The sequence below is a fragment of the Mastigoproctus giganteus genome, chromosome 9 (genome assembly GCF_048544385.1).
Source record: "Mastigoproctus giganteus isolate SK-2022 chromosome 9, ASM4854438v1, whole genome shotgun sequence".
NCBI lineage: Eukaryota > Metazoa > Arthropoda > Arachnida > Uropygi > Thelyphonidae > Mastigoproctus > Mastigoproctus giganteus.
The window spans coordinates 36,856,424-36,883,520 of NC_143583.1; the positions used below are offsets into that span (position 1 = coordinate 36,856,424).

Sequence of the window (27,097 nt, forward strand, 5' to 3'; positions counted from 1 at the left end):
CTGAGCATGATCATCAATAGTTAACCCATCTATGTTAAGTGGTCCAATCTGATTCATCCCTTTCCTTCTAGAGTTTACATAAGTAAAGAATGTGTCGCTGTTTTTCTTTGTGTCCTTTGTCAAAGTTTTCTCATGATCTGCCTTTGCCTGCCTAACCTCCTTTGTGACTTGATTACATACTAGTTTATACCTGCCAGCTAATCACAGCTAATGGAGAAAGCAAATGAATATAAAACACCATTATGCTTGGCATTTGTGGATTATGAAAAGGCATTTGACTCCATACAGCATAAGGCAATGTTTCGGGCACTGGAAAGACAAGGCATAGATACTCCGTATATTATGATTTTGAAGAAAATATATGAGAGTGCTACATCCTTTATTAGACTAGACAAAGACAGTAGCAAATTTAAAATCGAGAAAGGAGTTCGACAAGGAGACACAATATCTCCGAAGCTGTTTACTGCTGCCCTTGAGGAAGCTTTCAGAAGATTAGACTGGTCACAGAAAGGAGTCAACGTGAACGGAGAATACCTAAACCATTTACGATTTGCAGATGACATTGTGGTTATAAGCCACGATCCCAAAGAATTAGAGGAAAATCTTAATCAGTTATGCACAGTTAGTAAGGATTTTGGACTAAAGATGAATATGGCTAAAACAAAAGTAATGATGAACAAGTATGCCACGGAAAGGGAAATAATGATTGTAGGAGCAGTAATTGAAAAGGTGGAGTCATATACTTATCTGGGACAAGTTATTAGCTGTAATAATGATAAATGGCTGGAAGTCAAGAGAAGAATAAATTTTGGATGGATAGCATTCAGGAAATATAGTCACATACTGAAGAGCAATATCCCAGTTTGTCTGAAACGTAAAATAATGAACCAATGTATACTCCCCACCATGACTTATGGAAGTGAAACTTGGGCACTCACCAAAAGAATGGAAGAGAAGCTAAGAACTACACAGCGAAGAATGGAACGAATTATATTGGGAATCAGACTGTTAGATAAGAAGAGAAACACGTGGATTAGGCAGCAAACTGAAGTAAAGGACATTCTTATCAAAACTAAAGAACTAAAATGGTCCTGGGCAGGACACATAGCTCGAAGACATGATGACAGATGGACTAAGAAAATAACAGAATGGTACCCAAGAGGAGCTAGAAGAAAACCTGGAAGACAAGGGCGGAGATGGATAGATGAAATTCATGAGTTTTTGAGTAGTAAATGGATGGCCAGTGCTCAAAACAGAAGGAACTGGAAAGTTGCTGGAGAGGCCTTCATCCTGCAGTGGATTGAGAATGGCTGATGATGATGATTATACCTGCCATAGGCTTCTGTGTCACGTGATACTTTATATGCATCCCATACATTCTTCTTCTTTGCCATAAGCCTCATTAATTCATCTGACGTCCATTTAGGCCTAAACCTTTAACAGTATTTCTTAGTTGGAATGAAAAGCTTAGTAGCCTCCAAAATTAAGTCCCTGAAGGCTTCCCATTTAGAATTTAACATTGGTAACATCATCAGTTGATCCCACTGTACAGAATTTAAAAACTGCCCGAGACTTCCGTAATCACCTTTAAAAAGCTGAGGCCCTTCCCTTTAGCCTTGATGGTAGTTATATCTCTAAGTAATTCCCACATCAATACATTGTGAACACTGTCACCCAATGGTTCATTTATCTGCAAGTTCTTAATGCATGAATAATCACTGCTGATAATCAGATCAAGAGTATTACTGCTTCTGGTTGCCTCTCGAACCTGTTGCTGTAGAAAATAGCCGTCCAATAAATCCACAAAAGTCTTGCTAGTGTGCAAGTGACCAACTCAAGTTCCAGTCAATATCTGGAAAGTTAAAATCCCCCATTATAAGACATTCTGATTTACTTGCCCACTCTATTTCTCTGCACAATTGTTCATTATACTCATCAGATTCATTAGGCCTATAACACACACACACACCTACTCTCATTTTTCCTTTCCCAGTGCTTATTTCACACCAAACAGACTCAACACTGCATTGTCCACCAACATCAATTGGATGCACTTCCTTAGATTTTGTGTTTCTTAACTAACAGCATACCCCCTCCTCCCTCCCTCCCTTCCTGTACACATTGTACTCTCCAAATTCTGATTCTGCACTGCTTATATCTGTGTGACACCACATCTCTGAAATCTCAACAATATCTGCCTTTGATGTCTTGACTAGCACTTCAAGCTCATCAAATTTATTAACTATACTCCTAGCATTGGTGTGCATGCAAGTATACATGCATCTGTTTCTACTCTTAGTTACCTTAACACAGCCCATGTATTTATTTGTTCCACTGACTCCCAACAGTCCTGGAAATCTCCATTGCCTTTCTTTCCAGGCTTCTGCTCATTCTAATAGAAGCAGTGCAAGAATCACTTTTACATCTGCCTGCAGCCACTGTTAACCTTTTAGTCTGTGTATCTCCCCCAAGCTAGCAGTTTTCTGACTCAACTAACACTGCCTCTATAGCATCAGCAAATATTCTTGCACCCTTTCTATTTAAGTGTACCCCATCCCTGTAGAAGCAGTCTCTCCTGTCAACAAGCACAGACCAGGCTGAAAAAAATTTTACCCCTTGAACCTTGCACAATCTCTCCAGGGCTGAATTGATCAAAAAGGCTCTCATCATATACTCCCTCCTATTGTGTCTGGACAGAATTACAGACACTTTCACATTCAACCCTAACTTGCGACTTTTTTTTTCAACATTGACCTGTACTTGAGTAAATTTGCAAATCTCTTACTCTTAATGTCATTGAGTGTATTATAAAATCTGTGACCTCTTCAACTGTTGAATTTATCACCCATCCATTCAACCCTTAAATTTAAAAACGTTTAGTTCCACAAGATTAGGTAGCAACTTGTTCCAGCAAATAATAATAACCCTCACTGAATATTGTCTAGTCAGTCTAAAACTATCCTTCCTTAATTTAATTATATATTCTGTAGTTAGTGCCACCAGCAAAAAAAAAAAGGGGCAAATTATGCCCATTATTTAGTTTATTAAAAATAACAATATAAGATTACTGTTATCCAAAGGAGAACCTTACTTTTACCAGTACTTCAACTGCCATTTTTCAGACCAAATATATTGACATATGATTACTATCATTAATTACCCCACCCCTGCAACATAAGCAAATTTTATCATAAAATAAAAGAATAGAACCAGAAAGGTACCCAGTACTAAACATGGACCTCCATTTGACTCTGGACCACCTGAAAGCAATAGTCAGTTACGAGTATAAGCAGCAGTCCTCATGATAGTATAGATGCATCACTTGTCACTCATTTGTAAAGGTCCGGGTTTACATCCCATCAGAAAGTGGAGCAATTCTTTAAAGACTTAACAGGGACTGTAGTTTGTAAATCTGGAGCAGGTGAAGTAAGGAATAACTGCACAAGTTATTTCTTAATGAAACTGGCAAGTAGTACCTGGTTCATTATATAACCACCTAAAATTCTATTACACTTCAGAAGTCTGCCTTGTACTCTTTATCAGAAGTGCTGTTATTTACCAAAATACAGGTAGGCCCCGATTTACGCTGGGGTTGCTTTCCACCTCCTCAGGGTCATTAGCTGAAGCAGCATAAATCAAAGAAAAATTATAATGTATTTAAATGAGATAGGTTCCTTCACTACGAAAATTGAACCATAAGAGTTAATATAAGTGTTTTTTACATTAAATATTTGTGGTTATTTTATAATTATGAGATATAAATAATATTTATAGATAAAATATGAGTAATAAAATAAAAACTTAACTTACTACTTCGTTCCTGTAAAGCAATCTTTGGAGTAAGTAGTTATGCCACTGTCTGCTCCCAGCCCCCCTATCGATATTCTTTGACAGTAGCGTAATGGGGTGGCATGAATAGGATGGGCCTATTGGTGGGTTGACTGGTTCTGCAGGTTCTTTGGCCTTAAAAAAGAAATGCAGCAGTGACATCTGTCGAGTATTTCTCTTCTAATGTATCATAGTAGGGCTTCAATATGTTAGTAACAGCTCTTTGGATAGAAAAGCTGCATTCCCAGTCTGGGTCATCATCACAGAGTTTCACAGCCTGTTTGTATTTTTGCCAAAGTTGATTGAAGTGGCTTTGTGGTGAGGGTCCTAATTGGCACAATCTCCTGCTCTTCCTCCTCAGAATTCTGTTTATCCAGTTGTGCAGCAAGCTCCTCTAAGTCCTCCTTTGAAAGAGGCTCACCATGGCTTTGTAGCAACTCACTGACATCATCAATGTCAACCTTGTCAAGGCCAACATCCTGGCGCCTCCGTAGCCAGGTGGGAAGGAGCAGCAGTGCGTAGCACAGGCTTCTTGATTAGACCGGGGTTCAAGCCAGTCACCACCAAATACGGAGGATGCGGAAAGGTCAGGGAATGACCACTGCATATCCCGGAGCAATATGGCCTTAGTTGCTAATGCTCCTAAAAACCAAATAACAAACAAACAAGCCAACATCCTCAGCCATCTGAGTGAAGTCTTCAACCACTGCTGAAACTGGCTCAAACTCAAGAAAGTAAGACACTACATCAGGCCACGATTTCTTCCAAATGCTATTCATGCATGCTTGCAACACTTCTTTCCAGGCTGCAGCAATATTACTTATGGCCTTAAGGATGTTGTAGGACCTCCAGTAGTCCCTCACAGTCATTGAGTTAGATTCCTGCACTGCCTCGACAATCCCTTTGAAGATCATATGTGAATAGTACACCTTAAAGGTCGCAATAACACCCTGATCCACTGGCTGCAACAGTGAGGTGGTGTTGGATGGAAATTGTCGAGGACTAAAATGACGTTTTTGGGCAAGTTGTTTGCTGCACAAAATTGGGCCACCTTTGGACAAAAGTATGATATGTACCATTCACTAAAAAGGGTCTGGGCCACCCACACCTTTTTATTAGAGTGCCAGAAAACCGGAAGTAGAGTCTTCACAATGTCCTTCATAACACGTGGATTCTCTGAATGGTACACCAACATTGGCTTTAATTTAAAAGTGCCTGATGCATTACCACCCAGAAGTAATGTAAGCTGATCTTTTCCAGCCTTATAATCAGGGGCAGACCTCTCTCTTCACAGACTATGTACATCTGCTTCCAGTACAACCCCGTTTCCAACATTAAAGACCAAGTCTGGGGTGAGCAGCCTTCATCCATTAACATTTTCGAATATGGGAGAATATTCTTCAATTACTGGCAAGTCGGCTAGCGCCGACTTGCCAGTAATTTTTACATTGTGAATTCTGGTCCAGTTTTTGAACCGGGAAAACCAGCCCCTACTTGCACTTTCACCGAAAATGATTCAATCCCTCTCAGTTCCTCATTAATTTCATTGAACAAGCTCCTAGCCTTGTCCATAATCACTGTCTGTGTTACAGGAATGTTATTTTGGTTCATATCATCTATCCACAGCACTAATAACTTCTCCATTGTCTCACTCCTTGAATAAGTTGTTCTAGAAATGCTTACGTTAACAATTCCTATATGTGACTGCTTTATCTTCTCGGCATTATGGCAGTAACAGTAGAAGGTGCTAAATTTAAGGTCTTGCACACCTCCAAACGCCGCTCGCCAGATTCCATACTACTATTATTATTATTATTAGCCATATGGTGCAAGGAAGCCTGAGGCTTATGCTGCACCAGCCAAAAAAAAAAAAATTTCTGAATTACCCTGAGAGAGAACAAGAGTCAGAAGTAGAGGGGATTCATCAAGAAAGAGAAGAATTATGATATCCAACTCAGGACCCTGGGTGTGGCAAGCCCATACTCACCAGATGTGAGCCACGACAAATAACATCCATTTTCACTTCAGTTGTTAGAGATTTGTGGCTTTTTTTTTTTTTTTTTATATGTACAAGCACAGATTCACCACTACACTTAGAAGACATGGTTGTACAATTTATTTAAAATAATAAGGCACAGCTCACAACATGCACACTAGTGGACGAGGAGAAAGAAATTGACATCGACAATAGCACTGTCTTGGTAACCAATTCCTGTGCTGCATTTATGCTTGCACTTTCAAATTTTCTTTATATATATATAATTTTTATTTTTTCATTATTATTTTAAAATGGCAATGTGAAATGGCGTAAACTGAAGCGTTGTAAAGCGGGGCCTACTTGTATAATAAATTTGTGTGTTTAGATTATGTAATTTTTGGAAATTTTCCCCAGTTATTATATATTTAACCTCCCCTTCCTCCAAAAGACCCATGCCGGAACACAAATGATTCCTTAAAGTCTGTTAAACTTAGTTAAAATAAATCACTCAAGGATACTAAATGCCGGAATACAAATGACACTTATGAAAAGCACAGTGATGTACTTGTTAGTCGCAGTTCAGACAACATGCAAGTAGTTATTTCCATTAAGTTTTTGTCACTGAAGAGGAATTAAAAATACCAAATTAGAGTAAGTCTCCGACATACATAAGAGATACGTTTCCAGGGCTTCTTGAGTAAGTCAAGTTTTATGTAACTCAGGAATGACTAATAAAATATTGCTACTATATTCCTGATATGCCAAATTTACAAAAGCCACATAATATCCTCAGAAGTATGAAGAAAAATCGTTATATATTTTTAAATTAATTAGTTTTATATATATATTAGTTATATATATTTTTAATTAGTTCAATTAAAAACTATCTGGGGACAGTGGTGAAGTAGCTGGAGTGGTACATAAGAAAAGAAAACATAAAAGGAAGAAAGAAAGAATGTTATTGTACTGTAAAAACTGATATGTATTTCGAAGCCTTGGTTATTACAGTTGACTTCATTGGTGCCGATCCCTTCACCGCTTCTCATATTCTGTCTTTGTCCTTTATTATTGTGTCCACTATTGACACTGACAAATCTGATTTCTGCACGATACTTGTTAATGTTTGACCATTTTCATACATCCTTGTTATTTTCATTTTCTGGTCCAAATCAATCGCTTTCCTTTTCTTGGTAGATTTGCTAGTACTGCTGTCACTTATTCCTTTAGTCGGCACCACAATAACAGTCAAAATGAAATTTTTTGTAAAGAACTTCACAGAGTTAAGATGGAAACACTATTATCACCTCATGCAAGCTCACATTTTACTAAAGCACATTTCTGGAGGTTACTACCATAAAACAATAAAAATAAATTTGCAGTTTCTGGTTTATTGGGCTTCCCTTTAGTGCAATCTATTATAAACAGGTAATAAACTCTATCTTACTGCATTTGCGATAATACCGATAGCTGGAATTCTGTGGGTTTTTACATTATTATGGTGAAATGTGTGTCTCCTTCACTGAAATCTTCAGTCATAAAAAACAAATTTTCAGAACCTTCTCTTTGTTCCTATTTCTTAAGCTTCGCAAACATGTTACTCCATATCTCACGTGTGCAATTTGTGCATGCCATGTTCTTCATTATTTGTCGCTTTTTTTTTTTTTTACTGTTTTAAATTTTACAATCCTAAAAAAAAAAAAAATTGAGTGAAAAAAAATTATGTAAGTCTGAATTTACGTACCTCGGGGACTTGCTGTATATAAAATACCATTCAAATGCAGTTTTTGCAACATTTAAATATTAGAATTGGGTATTATTTTTAATTATACAATGTAAATTTTCAGCATTTTGTTATTAAATTTGCAACTGTCTTATTAATTCTGATTTACAAAATTTATCCCATTTCTCATCACTTAATTTCTTGTGCAATATTTACATACCAAAATTGTTTTATATTATATCTTATCACTTATTTTATATTATATCATCATTCCAATCACTGCAATGTTTTTATTCCACAAATATGCAGAATACATGCAATTCATAGAAAAATATAGCTACAATGAACCCAATTATAGAATAATAGTTACAAGGCCCTCTCCATATCCATCCATTCACTTAACTTAGTAACATCTGTTGCACTCATGTAAACACTAGTTACAAGTTACTTAATATATGCAGTGCATTACATTTCAGGTACCTTAGCAAATGGTAATAATTCCCATTTTATTAAAAAAAAAAAAAACTGCAAAAAACAATGACTTTTATATAAGAACATTTCATTTCTGTGCATCCACTTTACTGCCCATTCATTCTTTTAATAAATGCATGGAAACAAACATATCGTAATTACATGGTTTAGATTAGATTATAGGAAGTTTTCTTTTAGCCAGTGAGTTGTTGCCCTCGCAGGTAGTTGAGGCTAACAGTTTGAATAAATTCAAAGGTCAACTGCATAAGGAGGAGGGTAGTATATAATTTATATTTTCTTATCTACTTGGGTTTTTTTTTTTGTCAGTACAGCAAAAGCTTGTAGCTTCCTTGCACTATATGGAAAATACTATTACTATCCAATGTTTCAGCTATAATATATGGTATATAGATAACTTAATAGCCTATGTGATATGCATAAAAAAAATAAATTGCCAGATTTCTGTTGGGTCCAATTTAATAAAATTGGGAATTCTTGACAAATCATTCTGAAAGAGCCAAATGTAAAATTTCATGACAATCCATCCACTGAGAATCCAGTTATTACAGGCAGACAAAGAAATATTAATTTCTTGATTTCCTATTTGTTCAATTTTAATGAAATTTGGGCTGGCATGAGAAATCTTTCTGGAAGAGCCAAATATAAAACTTTATGAAAATCCATCCACTAGGAGTCAAGTTAATACATGCAGATAATAGGTACTTTATGCATATACAGGTAACCCTCGTACAACACGGTAGTTAGGTTCCTATAAAATGTCATGTTGTGCAAAACCATGTTATGCGGGACTAAGAAAGAGTACAAAAAAGGGGGGGGGGGTTATTCCAAAAGCTAACAAAAATACACCATTCTAGATTTCGTGTATCTTCTACTCTCTTTAAAAAATCAGCAATCTGGGTTTGTTGGCTTTGGCTTGATAAATCTTTGTGAATTTCATCGTATGGAACTAAGCAATTTTTGAAGCTCCCTTTTGAACTTTGGGCTCCTTTCATTCAAGAATCTGCATTCAAAAAATAAGATTCTAGCCTTCTCGTATGCTTTTTAGTGTAAAATTTGGGAGTTCAGAATTTATCTGCGCTATCATCCTCTGAATTGATTTGGTTTTACCTCCAATGACATTTCCACCAAATCCACTTCGCCAGCCTCCTTTTCTACCAGTAATTCTTGAATGTCTTCAGTAATCATATCTTTTTTTAGGAGCATAGGCGACTAAGGCCATATTACTCTGTGTATATTGTCTATAAATTACGTGTCCTGAGGTCAATTTTCTGTTTTGCTGGATGAAAAACCAGAGCCTTCTCGTATGCTTTTTAGTGTAAAATTTGGGAGTTCAGAATTTATCTGCGCTATCATCCTCTGAATTGATTTGGTTTTACCTCCAATGACATTTCCACCAAATCCACTTTGCCAGCCTCCTTTTCTACCAGTAATTCTTGAATGTCTTCAGTAATCATATCTTTTTTTAGGAGCATAGGCGACTAAGGCCATATTACTCTGTGTATATTGTCTATAAATTACGTGTCCTGAGGTCAATTTTCTGTTTTGCTGGATGAAAAACCAGAGACTGTGGGAGATAAAACCATGCTACCTCACCTGAGCCTGACTAACTCAGCCACACTGAGTTCCATTTTCTGCCGGTTTGACCATATTTCCTGAATGAAATGACTCTGGCCATACATTTTTCCAGCACACACCTGTTGACAGTTTTACTTCTTTCAGCGATAAAGCTATGCTTCTGATACAGTCCACAACTGAGAAATGTTTCCATGCCTCCATTACTTCAATAGATTCGGAATCAATTTTTTCCAAAATCCATTGTAAATATTTTCTGATGGAATGAGTTTTAAAAGGTGGATTAATGCCTTGATCTAATGCTGAATGAAAGAAGTTGTATTTCAACTAGTTCAACACAGTTGTATGCCCTAGTTCAACTGTGGTGGTAGGGACAAAACTTCAACGGTTTGGATGACTGAAATCTTTTTGATGGCCTGGTGTGCTAACCAATTGTAATAAAACTTTGAAATCTAGATTTTTTCCACAAGTTTGAATAGCACAGAATGTTTCTCAACAAAATAAAATACTGTACAGGGATTGCTCAATATTTTTTTTTGACTAGCGAGTGAACAGGGGCAATTCAAAAAGAGTGGAAATGTTGAAAAATTACATCCAACATAATGCAGGGTTTCCCCCGCTCAAAAATACCATTATGCAAGATTTATCGAAATTCTCTAACCATGTTAGAGCAAAACCGTGTTATATAAATACTGTGTTGTGCAAGATTTGCTGCAATTTATCAATCATGTTAGAGCAAAACTGTGTTGAAGAAGTACCATGTTATACAGGAGTTGCCTGTATGTTAACACATCTAAAAAATACAGATAAACAGCTGTGCAGCATCTATTATTTGTGCAATGATCCCTCATAATCATTTTTAAATTGACATAAAAAGAGAAAACATCATTTAGAGTTATGACAGTGAAAAGTACTTGGGTGTTCCCACATCCAAATTTGGCTAATGCTGTGGTCTAGTTTATTAGATGCTATATGTGCTAGATTGTTCAGCTGAAAAAAATCCATAAACCCAATTCTTGGCCATTCAGTAGACTTGCTGCTTCTAACCTTATGCACAGATCACCACAGTTCAAACTTATTAGCCCTAAATTAGGAGATGAGAACCAAATCATAATGTACACTAGAGTTGCACCTCTCCAGATTTCACCTGGAGTTTACAGGTTTAAGCATGCTGTGTTCGGGCTCTTTGTTTTAGTGCAATTTCTCTGGGTTAGAATGGTACAGAAAATAAAATTTCCATTCTGTTTTGATGAAGTTCATAGATGCATATGTGCATGTTACCTTCACCATGTCCATCTGTTGTCTGTCCATATGGAACAACTCAACTCCCAGTGGGCAGACTTTTGTGAAATTTTATGTTTAGTTGTCTTAGAAAGATATGTCAAGCTATCCCAAATTTCATTAATTGGGTAAATAGAAATCTGACAATATTATTTGTTTTTTCCATACAATTTGTATGGAAAAAAGAAATTAATAGATTAAACATGGTTTTAATGCAGTACTGTTAACTTTAAGCAGTTCATGCATGCTTCACATGTATTGTTATTTAAGACCCATGAATGTGATGTCACTTGTGAAGAAACAAAGAGAGAAAAGACTTAAAGAAAATATATGGGAAAAGAGTAATAATTACTATCCAGTTGTTAAACTGCATGGCTAAGTTTAGAGAATGTAAAACTATATAGAGTTTTGTCATGTGTCCTATAAAGTTATAACATAAGAAATTAATTAATGAGAAGGTAATTATATTAGCTTTTTTTGTGGCTGATCTTCTGATGTGGATAATAAGGGTGGGGAATAGTCTTATTGGAATTCCAACACTTATAATGGTGATAGTAATGGCTTCCCTCCACAGGACTGGAATGGTAACCAGTGTGCTGCATACTCTGTGCCACTGGGCTAAGAGGATGATCACTCAACACAACCCAACATCACACTATGCAAATGTATTCATCACTATATGAATCGGCTTTGCTGGATGCAGTACTTCCACATACACAAACTAAAAGAAAGCTTATGTCAACTACTCGTAGTTGATGCATCATTGTGTGAGTGTGGAGAGATAGAGAATTCGAATCACATTATGCAGTGCTGTGTGCGGTATGAAAATTTTAGGAATGAAATGCTGATGAATGAGCATTGAAGAATGGAGTCTGGGGGCAGTATTTGCATCTAGAGAGAATTGTGTTGCCTTTTTAAGGTACGTGAAACAGGCATTCTATAGGAGGTCTGGACAATATAGCAATAGGAATTAGTTTGATTGTTTTATTTATACAAATTTTTAGTAAATTGTAAATACCTATATAGTATTTTAATATCAAGATTTTATACAAATTTTAAGATATCAGGAGGTGTAAATGGGAGCACGATGGTAGTCCAATAGACAATGAAAGAGATGGGTCGAGAGTGGCGGTGCACTCTCAAAGTTTCCAAGTGACTAGGAGGCCCAGAATAGGAATGGAGAGTTATTGTTATTTTGCAGCATTAGCAACTAAGGCCATATTGCTCCAGGGATATGCGGTGGTCATTCCGACCTTTCCGCACCCTCCGTATTTGGTGGTCACAGGCTCGAACCCTGGTCTAATCAAGAAGCATATGCTACGCACTCCTCCTCCTGCCCACCTGGCTACAGAGGCACCATCCCAGAATAGGAGATAACAGAAGTAAAGGCTCATGAGCTAGATAGTAAGCAGCCTACCTCCCCAAGGTTAGGGGCGGAAACCTGGCTGCAAAGTTAAAGGAAGTTTTAATGGCAGCTGGGGCTGAAAGGTCGAGTGATGCTGAGGTTTTTAAATTAAGTGTAGATTTTAAAGTGTGTCAATACAAAAAAGGTCCCTTAATGTGGATGTGAGAATGGTGCAGGAAACATTATGCACAGTGGTAGTTTGTGAAATGTAAATAGACAAGGTAGTGTCATCATAGATTGGACAATAAGAACAGTCCTTACCATACAAGGTAAGAACTAGACAAACTTTTGGAGTGAAGAGATGGATGAAACAAGTTGTTGTTTTTTTTTTTTTTTTTTTTTGCTGATGCTATATAAGCTTGCTTTCTTGCATCATATGCCTATGCTAATATAGTAGAAAAGGCTGATGGGGCACCTAGTTTTAAACATTATAGCACATGATACAAGTATTATTTTTGTAATCCTTCTTTCATTTACTTTTGTAACATATTACATTTCAGGCACATTAGATTTTTTCCCTTTACTGAAATTAATAAAATTGAAAGGTACTGTGTGTATATATATATATATATATATTTTTTTTTTTTTTTTATTCCTTTGGTAAGGACTGTTCTTAGCATGTATGGACATACAAGAGGATAATCACCTCCTTATCCCTGCTAGAAAAATTCCTATATATATATATATCATTGACAAGATATATATGAACTATTACAAAAGTAAATATAATTCACAAGACAGACGAATCACAATTTTATCTTTATTTTAAAGTATGTTAGTTGTAGAATTATTATAAAAATCACATTTGGTAGGTAAGTATTTAAAATTAAATTGGACAAGTAATTAATGAGATTTCTGTCATTTGTATTCTCTAGAAAATTATATTAAAAATTATTATGTTATATTTTTATTTCTAGGCACCACAATTGACCATTTGTCAGTCCCTGTTTTACACTATTGATAAGATCCTAAATAGAAACTAGAAACCTATACAAGTAAATAGTTATCACAAAAGTCCTTGTCATAATTTTTTCCCAATAAATAACATGTAAATTTTTTTTTAATTAGAAAGTAATCTAGAATGTGTATTTTATGTGAAAATCCCTCAGCATTGCTTTCATCCCCCCACCATCATCTGTGGATCAGACATTTTTGAAAAGGTAGCTGGCATTTCACGAACATGACTGATGCATCCCTCCATTCTTTTGTTTCAACTTCATATCTGAAAAATAAACAAAATGCTGATGGCATCCTTCCTCTTGCTTAGACAACACACATGGGCGCATAAATTTAAATTGAGGAAGGATGCAGGATATGCAGAAATTTGCTTTCAGCCAGCAGGTAGCTGAGTATTGGAATAAATTTTTGGTGGTAATTGTGCAGGCAAATATGAAGTTCTCTGAGCAGTGCAGACGGGCTGCAAGAGTAGCTCATGGTGTCTTGTCAATGATATACAGGAAGTTTTCTAGCAGGGATAAGGAGGTGATTATTCCCTTGTACAAGGCAATGGTCAGGCCACACCTTGAGTACTGTATACAGGTCTGGAGGCCTCATTTCAAGAAGGATGTAGAGCTGCTGGAATGAGTACAGAGAAGGGCAACAAGATCAGTGAATGGAACAAAGGGTTGCTCTTACGAAGAAAGGCTTAAGTTTTGCAAATTACAGTGTCTGGAGACTAGGCACCGGCGAGGTGATCTGATAGAGGTGTATAAAGCCTTGAATGGTTTGAGCATGCTCAATGCCAATGGGATTCTTCCTCTCTTGCTCATAATAATCACCTGAGAGGGCATAAATTCAGATTGAGGAAAGACAGATGTAGTATAGATTTACGGAAATTTGCCTTTAGTCAGCGGGTAGTTGGTTGGTGGAACAGACTTCCATCCCTTGTTGTGGAAGTTGATAGCCTAAATAAATTTAAGGCTCAGCTGGACAGGTATTTCGAACAAACAGAGGGGTGAAGTGGAAGTGTTTTTTTTGGCTGATGTTGCATAACCTTGCTTTCTTGCATCATATGCCTCTACTAATGCTAAATTCCCATCTGGTGTTGGGGAAGTGAGCAGTTTGAATAAACTCAAGGAAGAACTAGATATATTACTAGAAGTAATGGACAAGTGAATGTGGAAAGTGTATTTTTTTTTGTTTATGTTGTATAAGCTTGCTTTCTTGCATCATCTGCCATTACTAAACAACAGGGAATCTACTTAGTGCATATGTTCTGAAATCATTAACAATTATTTCCCCAGCATTTCACACTGCATTTGTGTGTACAGTCTCCTCACTGTGACTCTTCCATCAGAAAGGATAGGTTTTCACTTCTCATTATCACTGTTAGAATTCCTTAATGCCTTTGAGTCATTTTTCCTTGATTGTTTTCCCTACTTCAATTTTTAATCTATTTGTTGCTTTGCTACACAAATTAATCAGTCTGTTGAAAGTAGCACTCTCCCCATACAGAATTTAATAATGGTTCCATTGTTAATGTCCAGAACCTATGAATACATATATAGATTTTAATATAAAAGGCTTTACTTTTTAAGTATGTGAATTTTCATAAAAAATAAATCAGTAATATGTGATTGATGGGCCCATATGAATTACTTTTGGTACAACCACCATATATATCAAAAAAATACCAAACTGAGCATAAACTTCTAAAGCACAATTTACATAAAAAAGATATTCAAGAAGTTTATTACTAGTTCTAGTGCTTTGTGACTTTAGTTGCTGCTATGTCAAGAAATACCAAACCAACAAATCAGCACAGAGAGAAATATATAATTGCCTATTCTGTTCTTAGTCAGGCCGCATTTTCTATACAGAAGTTTTGAGATTGATAGTGCACCTAGTTAGCCATTTTCCAAGCTGCACTCTTTTGAAATAAATGTATGACGGTTGTTAAGTGTTCTGAAGAATGGTATCTCTACAAGGTGAAACAATCCTGCTAACTCAGACAAAAAATACCTAGCAAGAGTTCTCTAATCACTGTTACATTTAAGCCCAATTGTGCCATGAGTACCTTAATTCCTTGAAACAAATTGATATATATATATATATATATATATATATATATATATATATATATATATATATTTTTTTTTTAACTGAGAATAATAATTACTGAAACTCTTCATTACGAATTTAATATCACAATTGAAACGTATAGTGAATGCAAATGTAATGGAAATATAGCAAATCATGACAATTATTACACAATAATACAATGAACAGACAAAATGTGATATTATTAAATTTTTTGATTTGGATATTTTTCCACAAAGGGTTTCAATGTTTGGTCAAATACTTGTCAACTATTCACAAGATGTTTTGGAAGTTATGATCTGTCAGCCTTGATTTTATAAATTTCATCTTGGAAGACAACTGCTCACATTTATAAGTACTCTTCCCCAATTAACAGTCTCACATTTGTGACTAGTGATTAGGGAAGATTATATGAGAGGATATGGTTCTTCTCTCAAATTCAGAGAAATTTACAGAGAAAAAAAAAGACAAGACACTGTCAAAATTTTATTGAAGAATAAGAAATAAAGGCTTAATGGCAAATTTTTTTTTTGAAGGTTACATGAAAACGATCCATGATCCAAACTCAACCAATGAGTTGCCATCAAATTCCCATTATTTATCAGAGCATAGGTACAATAGATTTTAACATTCTGTCACTTGTATGGCATCTGTGTGATAACTCTTTTTGTCTTAATTATAAAAACATACTGTATTTAGCATTTTTTTTTTTTTTTTTTACTGAATTGAAAACAGTGATCTGTTAATTATGATTTGCCTAACCCAATTAAAAAATAATTGAACAAAATACATGATAGAAACCAATAATAAATTTTAATAATATATTTTATAGAATTTTAAAGTCACTGATCCCCAGATTGAAATCCAGACACTTGCATTATGTTTGACAGATGCATTATGGCAAAATAATTTTGTCAGCTGGAAAAACCAAAGCTCTCTGGCAAGATTAGACACCTGTTGTTCTCTCACAAATGGCATGTAGGAAAGGAATTGCCTAGAAGGAAGAAAGATACTTTTGCTCACCTGGAGTCTGTTAAATGCCATGCCAAAATTAAAACATAAAATACTGCATAACCTGGTCGAGAATACTGGTAGGCAAAGGTATATGGGAAGATTTGATACCACTTACCAATTTAAAAAAAAAAAAAAAGAAATTTTAAAAAGTCAGATGCCATACATAAATAAAAAGTAAAGTGCAGCCATTATCAACCCACTGCAGGATGGAAGCCTCAACAATTCATGCTGAGGGAAATGGACCATAATCTGCCACGCTAGTCCAGTGCGGGTTGGCAGATCGACCGTATTCAGCAGTCAGGGGCTTGAACCCCGATCTACTCAAAGAGCGTGTGCTACTGCACTCCCGCTCCTGCCCACTCGGCTACGGAGGCCGGTGTCATACATAAATATAAGTAGTAAATATATATAATTTTTTTTCCAAGTTACTAATGCCAATGTTGTGTCTAGTAAATTTGCATAAGAGGCAAAGAGGAGTTTCCTCCTCCTGAATATAACACCTTAACTATCATAAAAATTTCTGCAAATAACTTATAAAAAAAAAAATGCTACTTTACCTAACTTCACAATATGGACATTACTGTTCCCCTTTGCTATCTCTTCAAGTTCCTAAAATTCAAAATAAAAAATAAAGAAAATTGTGAATAAGAAATACAGTTGGACTTGACAGATTGCAGTAAAAAAAAAAAAAAAAAAAAAAAGTAAAGTGCAGCCATTATCAACCCACTGCAGGATGGAAGCCTCCTCAACAATTCATGCTGAGGGAAATGGACCATAATCTGCCACGCTGGTCCAGTGTGGGTTGACAGATCAACCGTATTCAGCAGCCAGGGGCTTGAACCCCAGTCTACTCAAAGAGCATGTGCTACTGCACTCCCGCTCCTGACCACTCCGCTATGGAGGCCATTGACAGATTGCAGTATTCTGCTAGAATACCTACAAACAGCAAATCATTGCTAATCAGAAAAATTGGTTAATCTCCAGTCTTACTTTTTCAGGGGTTCTCAAATGGGTCAGATGCAGCATCCAAATCATTTCCATGCATCACGATTCAATATTTCTGGCTCACTATTATCATGTTTTTCTGAACAAATAATTAATTTTTCATGTATTTATTTGAAATAGCAATTTAAGTCTTATCCAGAATAAAAGTAATAATAAAAAAATAAAAATAAAATTAATTTTGCATTTCGACAAATTGAGTGCTGAGAGGAAATGTGTGGTACTAAGCAAAAGCTTAACCATGAATATTTGAAATTGACTACATCAAGTCATTAGCTTTCAAAGAAAAAACCTAGAGCTCACCAGTTGCCCTTATTTTGATAGTATGAAGCACGTGAACAAATAAATGTTGTAAATTTTTAATTTATTAATCAATAACTATTTTAATCAATAAATTATATTAATATATATCTAGTGAAAAGAGACCAGAGTGAAAATCAATGCTGGTATGCAAAGATTTGCTGACACCCTTTAAATCTCAATGTGACACCCTAAGGTGTCACCACATCCACTTTGGAAAGCCTCCTTTTATTTTGATGTACTATTTGGCAACTTATTAATGCCACAGCCTTCTAATGTGACATTTTCACATCTGATGTCTAGACTTCCCCTTTGTCTGTGAGAGAAATTTTTTTTACCAAATTCAGTATCACTGACTTTCCCTTTGGCCATGAGTTCACTGAAGATCCTGACAATCATGTAAAAAGGTCACAATTACATCATGGAACACATAGATCAAACTTATGTAATGCTGTCACACAAATTAGCAGAATATAACTGAATGTAAGAGAAGCTGTTGCCCTGATTATGCATTCTTCTGTGATGATTTTAAAATGTGCTTGGAAATCACAGCAAAAGCACTTTCATATATTAGTAATTATGTGATGATTTCTGTGCATGCTACAGTTTACATTCATCACTAATAAAAAGATTTAGACAAAACTTACTAAACAAAGTTGCAATCCCTAACCCTGTTCATAATTAGCTATGCCAGAATGAGCCCAACAGTCCTTATATGCTGGTAACTAATGACAAAGATGCCACTTCTTGATGTCAAAAGGCAAATTGCAGCTAGCCTTTGAACTGATAAGCTTTCCCTCAATTTTCTGCAAAAAACCTGCAATCAGTGGTCCAACTTTAGTATAACATTAAAACACCACTAAAAGAATCAAAAATTTGATGAACTAAAAACATTGACATACAATGTTCTTGTTAATACTCTGGCACAACCACCAGGTCAGTGGAATTTACAATAAATCAATCAATACAAATATTAATTGTATTTAGCAATCATGGGCTTGAACCCCGGTCCACGCAAAGAGTGTGTGCTATCGCACTCTCGCTCCTGACCACTCTGCTATGTTAGGCCAATGATTATCTTAAGAGACCATATTCTTGTATCCCTTTTTCTCTTATTTCTGAAGATTTTATTTTTTAAAAAACATGTTTTTTTTTGCTACATTAATAAATTTTTAAAAGTTTATTTCAGTTTTGTGAAAGTTATACATATACACATACCATTTTTAACACTGATGCCAACATCAATCTACTTTTAACTAGAGTTTCTGTTGAATGAAGCTATCTTCATGATGTTTCATTTTGCATAAAAAGGATATGAAAAAGAAGATATGTGCACTGGTAAAAAAAAAAAATTAAATTAATGATTGTATCATATCTTAGAATGACCTTTCACACCAAATCTATCTGCCATCATTACTTTAAATCCAAACAGTTGACATATTGACATTTTCCCACATTTCCACTGATGATTTACTAAGAAACAAGAATTTAAATAAGAGTATTTAACATAGCAAAAGCGGCTTGTGTAATAAATTGAGGAGGACTAGATTGTTTTTCTATATGTAATAGTGGCCAGTAGAATTTTAACTGCCATAACTAAATATATGGTCTTAATGTTCAAGTCAGAACAAACTTTGTCATCTATAAGTGTCCCTGGAATGTATTTCTTTTAAAAACAACATCACAAAAAGGCCATTCTGTTGTTTAAAATATAACATGCTGCCATGATAGTCTGTCTCAAGATTTGCTCTTGCTTAATCATAAAACAGAATAGCATAGCACTGTTTCATATTTTAAAATAAATCTTTTTTTTTTTTTAAGTAGTGAATCTGAAGGTAACTTGTGGATTCAAAGTTTCTGTTTTGAATATTAAGACCTTACTGTAGTTGAAATTTTGCTGCCCACTATGTGCATAAAGGATAATTCTTGTTACTATGGAACAAGAAGTTCTCCCTTTTCATCTGTTATGCTATATAAGCATATTTTCTCTGCTGTATTGTTGGTCATGTATAATAATATTTCAAACAGTGTGATGATGATTTTCATTTGTCTGTCTGCATCATCATAGTTGCTTGTTACACTAGTTAATATTGCACTACTTACACATTTATTTCATGTAAGGCTTCAAGGCCATCACTATAAGTTACGGCAATCCACCGCAGAGTCTTAAACATATTGAACTATGCGTGTTGTGGTGTGTAAAGTTGCTAAGAAGTGGACTCTGTATTTAATATGGATAATTAAATATTTTAAAAATATACCCATCTCATCATCTTCCTACAGATTCCATATTATGAAAGGATGCAGATGATCCACATTTCAGTGACCAAGAAGTAGAAAGTTTATAAATAAATTTACATTTTATACATTTAAGATTAATGGTCATAGAACATGCAAGGCAGCAAAACCAAGGTCAAACTGACTAAAGGCTGAGGTCTGTGCGAGGATTCAAAATAGGGCCTGATGAGGAGCCCTCGTGGCCAAGTGGATGGCTGACTCAGGATATGTAATGAGTTATATTGCAGTCTAATCCTAAAAGATAAATAGAAAGGCCATTTTGTGGACAGTTGGTACACTTCAACAGATTAATTTTTATCCTGTTCTGAGATTAAAATACTGATCACCTTACATGTGGTGTTGCAAGGTAATCCTCCTCCTCATGCTGATCATCCTATGAGACCACATGACATTCACACAAAGTAAACATTAGCTAAAATGTTACTTCTGCAGGAAAGGCTTCTACTCAGCAGAAGTTACTGGGCAATTGTAGAAATGTGTTTGTGCATTTTGTGTTTGTTTGTCAAGATCAACCCTCAACTAACCAGGGAAAATAATTCTAATAATAGATTAAACAACACTACACGCTACATAAATTTTAAAGGCAAAAAAATTATTCAGTTATTGAAAAAAGGTGAAGAGAAAAGTTATATAAAACATTCCAAAAACATTTAAATGCCAATTTTGACAATCCTTGGATATCATTTTCAAGTCTAAAGGAAGAAAAATAAGATGGTAAAAATTGATTATATACTGCACTACTTTTAAAATTAAAGATATTGTGTGAATTATGAGGGGAAAAAAAAAGTTGTAAAAATATGCTATGACAAGTTGTGAAGAATTTCTCCCAAGAAATTAAAATAAAACTTTGAAAGCTTGAAAACAAACCATATAACATAAAAATGACGAAGAACAATATGACCTGTGGAATTGTACATGTTTATTAGCTCTTTTTCATGAAAAAGGGGATTCTGCATGTGGTGCATTTCCATAGGGTTAGTAATAGCCATATAGTGAAAGGAAGCCACAGGCTTTTGCTGCACAGACAAAAAAAAAAAAAAAAAAAAAATCCAAGTAGATAAGAAAACACAAATTATACGCTTCCCTCCTCATACAGGTAAGTATCCAGTAGACTTTAGAATTTATTCAAACTGTCAGTCTCAACTACTTGTGAGAACAACTTGTTCCAGCTATCAACAACTCCCTGGCTAAAATAAAACTTCCTACATCTAATCTAAACATCAAGCCCTGTAATTTGAATTTATGACCCCTAGTTCTGGAATTGTTTAGAACACAGTGCATAATGTTAATTGTTATGCGGCTCCAGGGGGGTTCCCCCAACTCTGCGTCAGACAATGTGATCAATATAGAACCCTGTAAAGGCCAGATTTATGTATGTTAGTCAGTGTTTGTGTACTATTAGTGTGGGTTTGTGTTGTTCATCCAGATTTTTAGCCTAGGGGCCTGTGTTTTACAATCCAGTGCAAGGAGGAGGTGGGCCAGGCAGTAGGGAGTGTAAAGCATTGGCAGGGTGAAGCCTGTAGTAGCTAATGCTACAGACAGGGAGAGCCTAGTAAAGAAAAAAAAAATATGAAAGGTTGAAGGTGATAATGGGAAGACAGGAAGTAGGCGGGGATTAAAGTGGTAGAGAGGAAGAGAAGGGGCAGTAGTAAAGGCATTGCCTGGTTGAAAGGGGGGACAGAGTGCCCATCCTTCCACAGGGGTGGGATTTGACAGATGGCAATGGTTTATCCATCAGGCAAAGGAGGACACCCAGGTTGGGGGGAGGGAGAAAGAAAATCCAACTCGGGTGATAGGAATGAAGGATTATAGGGAAAAGGGTCCCTCTGTTGGAGTGCCTGCATTGGTGCTCTATCCCACACTTGCCAAGACCTGTTGGTCAGTGTCAACATCCCACATGATGCCGGCTAACTAGCAACAGCATGGTGTCTGCTTGGGTTGGTGGGGGCCGCTATGGCCTGCCTTCCCCACTCCCAGATGGATGATGGGCAGAGGCCCATCATCCATCTGGGAGTGGGGAAGGCAGGAAATTTTATCCATTCATAATCCTCATTCACTCACTGCTCTCATTCTGGTTTTATAGTTTTTTTCTTACATTTCTTGGTGACTTGTCAGGGAAAATGGAGAACATGCTATGTAAAAAGGATAGGTGGAACATGACCAGGGTATGTCTGCCAGGGGCAAAGGTTGATGATGTTGTAGAGCAGATATCATCTTTTAAGGGCACAAAAGGTGATAAAGTTGTACACGTTGGCACTAATGATATTAAGAGTAGGAGACCGGCAGAATTACTTAACAAGTACAGGTCACTGTTGAAAAAAAGCAGTGATTCAGGGTTGATTTTGAAAGTGTCTGCAATTCTGCCCAGACACAATAGGAGGGAGTATATGATGAGAACCTTGTCGATCGATTCAGCCCTGGAAAGATTGTGCAAGGCTCAAGGGGTAGAATTTTTTTCATCCTGGTCTGTACTTGTTAATAGAAGGGACTGCTTCTACAGGGATGGGATACACTTAAATAGAAAGGGTGCAAGAATATTTGCTGATGCTATAGTGGCAGTGTTAGGTGGGTCGGAAAACTGCTAGCTTGAGGGGGATTCAAAGACTAATAGATTAAACAGTAGCCACTGGCAGAGGTGAAAGTGATTCTTGCACTGCTTCTATTGGAATGAGCAGAAGCCTGGAAAACAAGATGCAGGATATTTCAGAGACTGCTGGGAGTCATTGCGGTACAAGTAAACACATGGGTTGTGTTAGGGTAGCTAAGAAAAAGAACAGGTGCATATATACTTGCATGTGTACACCAATGCTAGGAGTTTGGTAAATAAATTTGATGAATTTGAGGTATTGCTCAAAGCATCAAAGGCAGATATTGTTGGAATATCAGAGATGTGTTACACAGATATAAGGAATACAGAACTGGAATTTGAGGAGTACAATGTCTACAGAAAGGTAGGAGGGGTTATGCTATTAGTTAAGAAACACATAAAATCCAAGGAAGTGAAGCCAGTCGACATCGCTGGACAGTGCAGTGTCGAGTCAGTTTGGTGTGACATAAGCATTGGGAGATCAAAATTGAGAGTAGGAGTGTGCTATAAGCCTAATGACTCTGATGAGTATAATAAGAAACTGTACAGGGAAATAGAGTGGGCCAGTAAATCAGAGAGTCTTATAATGGGGAATTTTAATTTTCCAGATATTGACTGGAATTTGTGGGTTGGTCACTCGCACACTAGCAAGGCTTTTGTGGATTTATTAGATGATTGTTTTCTACATCAGCATGTTTGGGAGGCAACAAGAGGGATACTCTTGATTTGATTATCAGTAGTGATTCTTCATGCATTAAGAATCTGCAGATAAAGGAACCACTGGGTGGCAGTGATCACAGTATGCTGAGGTGGGATTTACTCAAGGAGGTAACTACCATCAGAGGTAAAGGGAAGGGTTATTGCTTTCATAAAGGCGACTACGATGGTCTGAGACCGTATTTAAATTCTATATAGTGGGACCAACTGTTACCAAAAGCAAATTCAAAATGGGAAGCATTCAAAGAACATATCTTGGAAGCTACTAGGCCTTACATGCCAACTAAGAAATATTGTTCAAGGTTTAGGCCTAAATGGATGTCAGATAAACTAATGAGACATGACAGAAGAAAAATGCTTGGAATACATATAAATTAACACTTAACACAGAAGCCTATGATAGATATAAGTTTATCTGTAACCAAGTTACAAAGGACGTTAGGCACACAAAGGCAGATTACGAGAAATCTTTGGCAAAGGATGCAAAGAAAAACAGTAAAGAGTTCTTTTCTTATGTCGACTCTAGAAGGAAGGGGATGAATCAGATTGGTCCACTTGATATCGATGGTTCAACTGTTGATGATCCTGCTCAGGTAGCTAGCAAACTAAATAATATTTTGCATCGACATTCACACATGAGGAGTTATTCAGTGAGGGGAATGCCAGAGGTGCATTCAACTCTGGCAGTAAGCTAGATAATCTTGTAATAACTGAGAGTAAAGTGGAGGAGAAATTGTTAAAGATAAATACAAGAAAGGCACCTGGGGTGGATGGGATCTATCCAGTTATATTAAAGGAAGCAGCAAAGGAAGTAAAGTAAACCCTTAGACATAATTATGAGAGATTCCTTGGACTCAGGAGAGGTACCCAAAGATTGGAGATGTGCAAATGTGACCCCCAATTCATAAAGGAGGATCAAAGGCTGACACAAGTAATTATAGACTTGTGAGTTTAACTTCTGTTCCAGGAAAATTAATGGAGGCACTGGTTAAAGAAGCACTGCAGGATCATCTAGACAAGACTTCAGTTATAGCTCGGACACAGCGTGGTTTTGTTAAGGAGAAGTCTTGCCTGACCAATTTGATTGGATACTATGATGCAGTCACAAAAGAACTGGATGCAGGGAATAACTTTGATATTATATACTTGGATCTTAGAAAGGCTTTTGATACTGTTGCACATGGAAGACTGCTGCACAAATTGGAGCAGTGTGGCACTGGAGGCAAATTGCTGCTATGGATAATGGGGTGGTTGAGGGGGAGAACACAGAGAGTGGTAATCAATGGACACTGCTCAACGTGGACTAATGTTATTAGTGGAGTCCCTCAGGGTTCAGTGTTGGGTCCATTATTGTTTTCTGTATTTATAAATAATATTGATGATGGTATATTAAGCTTAATGTCCAAGTTTGCAGACGATATGAAAGTTGGCAGGGTTGTTAAGGACACTACTGACGCTATGCTGCTGCAATAGGATCTGGAAAGGTTGAGCAGATGGGCTGAGAGGTGGCAAATGAAGTTTAACATTGACAAATGTAAAGTACTACATATGGGAAACAGCAACCCCAGAGCAACGTATCAACTCTATGGTACTACACTGACAGTGGTAGAGAATGAAAAGGACCTGGGGGTAATTGTGCAGGCAAATATGAAGTTCTCTGAGCAGTGCAGAGAGGCTGCAAGAGTAGCTCATTGTGTCTTATCAATGATATACAGGAATTTTTCTAGCAGGGATAAGGAGGTGATTATTCCCTTGTATAAGACAATGGTCAGGCCACACCTTGACTACAGTCTGGAGGCCTCATTTCAAGAAGGATGTAGAGCTGCTGGAACGAGTACAGAGAAGGGTAACAAGGTTAGTGAATGGAACAAAGGGTTGCTCTTATGAAGAAATGCTTAAGTTTTGCAAATTACAGTGTCTGGAGACTAGGCACCCGCGAGGTGATCTGATAGAGGTGTATAAAGCATTGAATGGTTTGAGCATGCTCAATGCTGATGGGATTCTGCCTCTTGCTCAGAATAATCATCTGAGAGGGCATAAATTCAAACTGAGGAAAGACAGATGTCTGGAAATTTGTCTTTAGCCAGCGGGTAGTTGGTTGGTGGAACAGACTTCCATCCCTTGTTGTGGAAGTTGATAGCCTAAATAAATTTAAGACTCAGCTGGACAGGTATTTCGAACAAATGGAGGGGTGAAGTGGAAGGGTTTTTTTTTTTTTTTTTTTATCTGGCTGATGCTGCATAAGCTTGCTTTCTTGCATCATATGCCTCTACTAATGCTAATTTTATACTGTTTTTGTGCTTTTTTTTCGTACATTTTCGGTTAGGTTATCTCTGGACTGCAGATCTTGCAATCCGGGGGGGGATGGGTGCAGTGTTTTTGTTGTTAGAATATAGTCAAGAATGTGATAGTATTTCTAATAAATATATTGTTGTTATACAGAGTGCAGAGAAACTCTACCGACAAATTTGAGCAGGTGATAGAGGGTACCAAACGAAATATTTTGTCAAGTAAACATAGGTTGTAAATGAGTCGTTATAGCAGTAGAAGCTATTAAAGGGTTGTAAAAATCAGAACAACACATTCAGTAATTTAATGCATACAAATCATTTGCTGTTGCACACAAAATAGAAAAAAACAATCCATAACACAGTGCTCGAACGCACGACTACCATCAAGATTAACGTATGCATGCATTGAGTGGTCCTCTGAGTGGTGCTGTTATTTGGTTTTTAGGAGCATTAGCAACTAAGGCCATATTGCCCCGGGATATGCGGTGGTCATTCCCTGAATGACCTTTCCGCATCCTCCGTATTTGGTGGTGACGGGCTCGAACCCCGGTCTAATCAAGAAGCGTGTGCTACGCACTGCTGCTCCTTCCCACCTGGCTACGGAGGCGCCCCTCTGAGTGGTGCATATCTGCCGCTAATCATAATATGATCAGAACAGGGCAGCAAATGGAAACAGAAGAGAGGCTCGCAGGATTTATCAAGAATGCTTCCCAGGTTGCCTCACCACACAACATTTGCTGCAATACACCAAAAATTGTGAGATAGTGGCTCTTTCAGTGTGAATATGCATGATACTGGACGGCAACGTACTACTAGGATACTCCGCTTTGAGGAACAGGTTTTGCAGATCTTCACTAATACGCCTACCAGCACAAGAGCTGCTGCACACAGACTGGGTTTGTAGCATCGTTTGGTGTGGGATGTGATGCACGAAGCTGGATCACATCCTTTCCGATGCCAGGAAGTGCATGCACTAGAACCTGCTGACTTTGCCCACCGTGTCAAGTTCTCCCATATTTTTTTTTACAGGAAACCAACTTGCAGCCTGATTTTGCCAATAATGTGCATTACACTGATGAGGCATGTTTCGCCCAAGAGGGATTGTTCAACAGCCGCAACAGTCATGTGTGGGCGGAGAATAATCCCCATGCAATGGGTGAACATGGCTACCAACCAACACAGGTTTAGTGTCAATGTATGGGCTGGCATTGTGGGAAACGTTTCAGTTGAATCATCCATGTTGCCTGCATGTTTAGATGGACAACTCTATTTGCATTTTCTAGAGCAAACACTTCCAGAATTGTTGGAGGATGTTCCTCTGATTTTCTGAGCACAAATGTGGTTCCAACATGATGGTGCACCACCACATTTTGACAGACGTGTACGCACACACTTACATACAACCTTTCCAGGCAGGTGGATTGGTCAAGGTGGACCTGTAGCCTGGCCAGCAAGGTCACCTGATCTGACTTGTTTGGACTTTTTCTTTTGGGGATACATGAAGACTCTTGTGTATGAAACACCAGTTGACACAGAGGAGGAACTTATTGCATGGATTGTCGCAGCAAGTGCA

General features: G+C 36.9%; 1 protein-coding gene across 1 annotated transcript in view; it reads right to left on the reverse strand.

The window, feature by feature from the left end:
- LOC150080148 (uncharacterized) overlaps positions 1-27,097 on the reverse strand; it is a 103,472-nt gene that overhangs the window by 70,618 nt on the left and 5,757 nt on the right. The window contains exon 2 of the mRNA XM_090381290.1: positions 16,887-16,938. Within this exon, the coding sequence (XP_090237416.1) occupies positions 16,887-16,938 (52 nt within the window). The remainder of the gene's footprint in view (positions 1-16,886; positions 16,939-27,097) is intronic.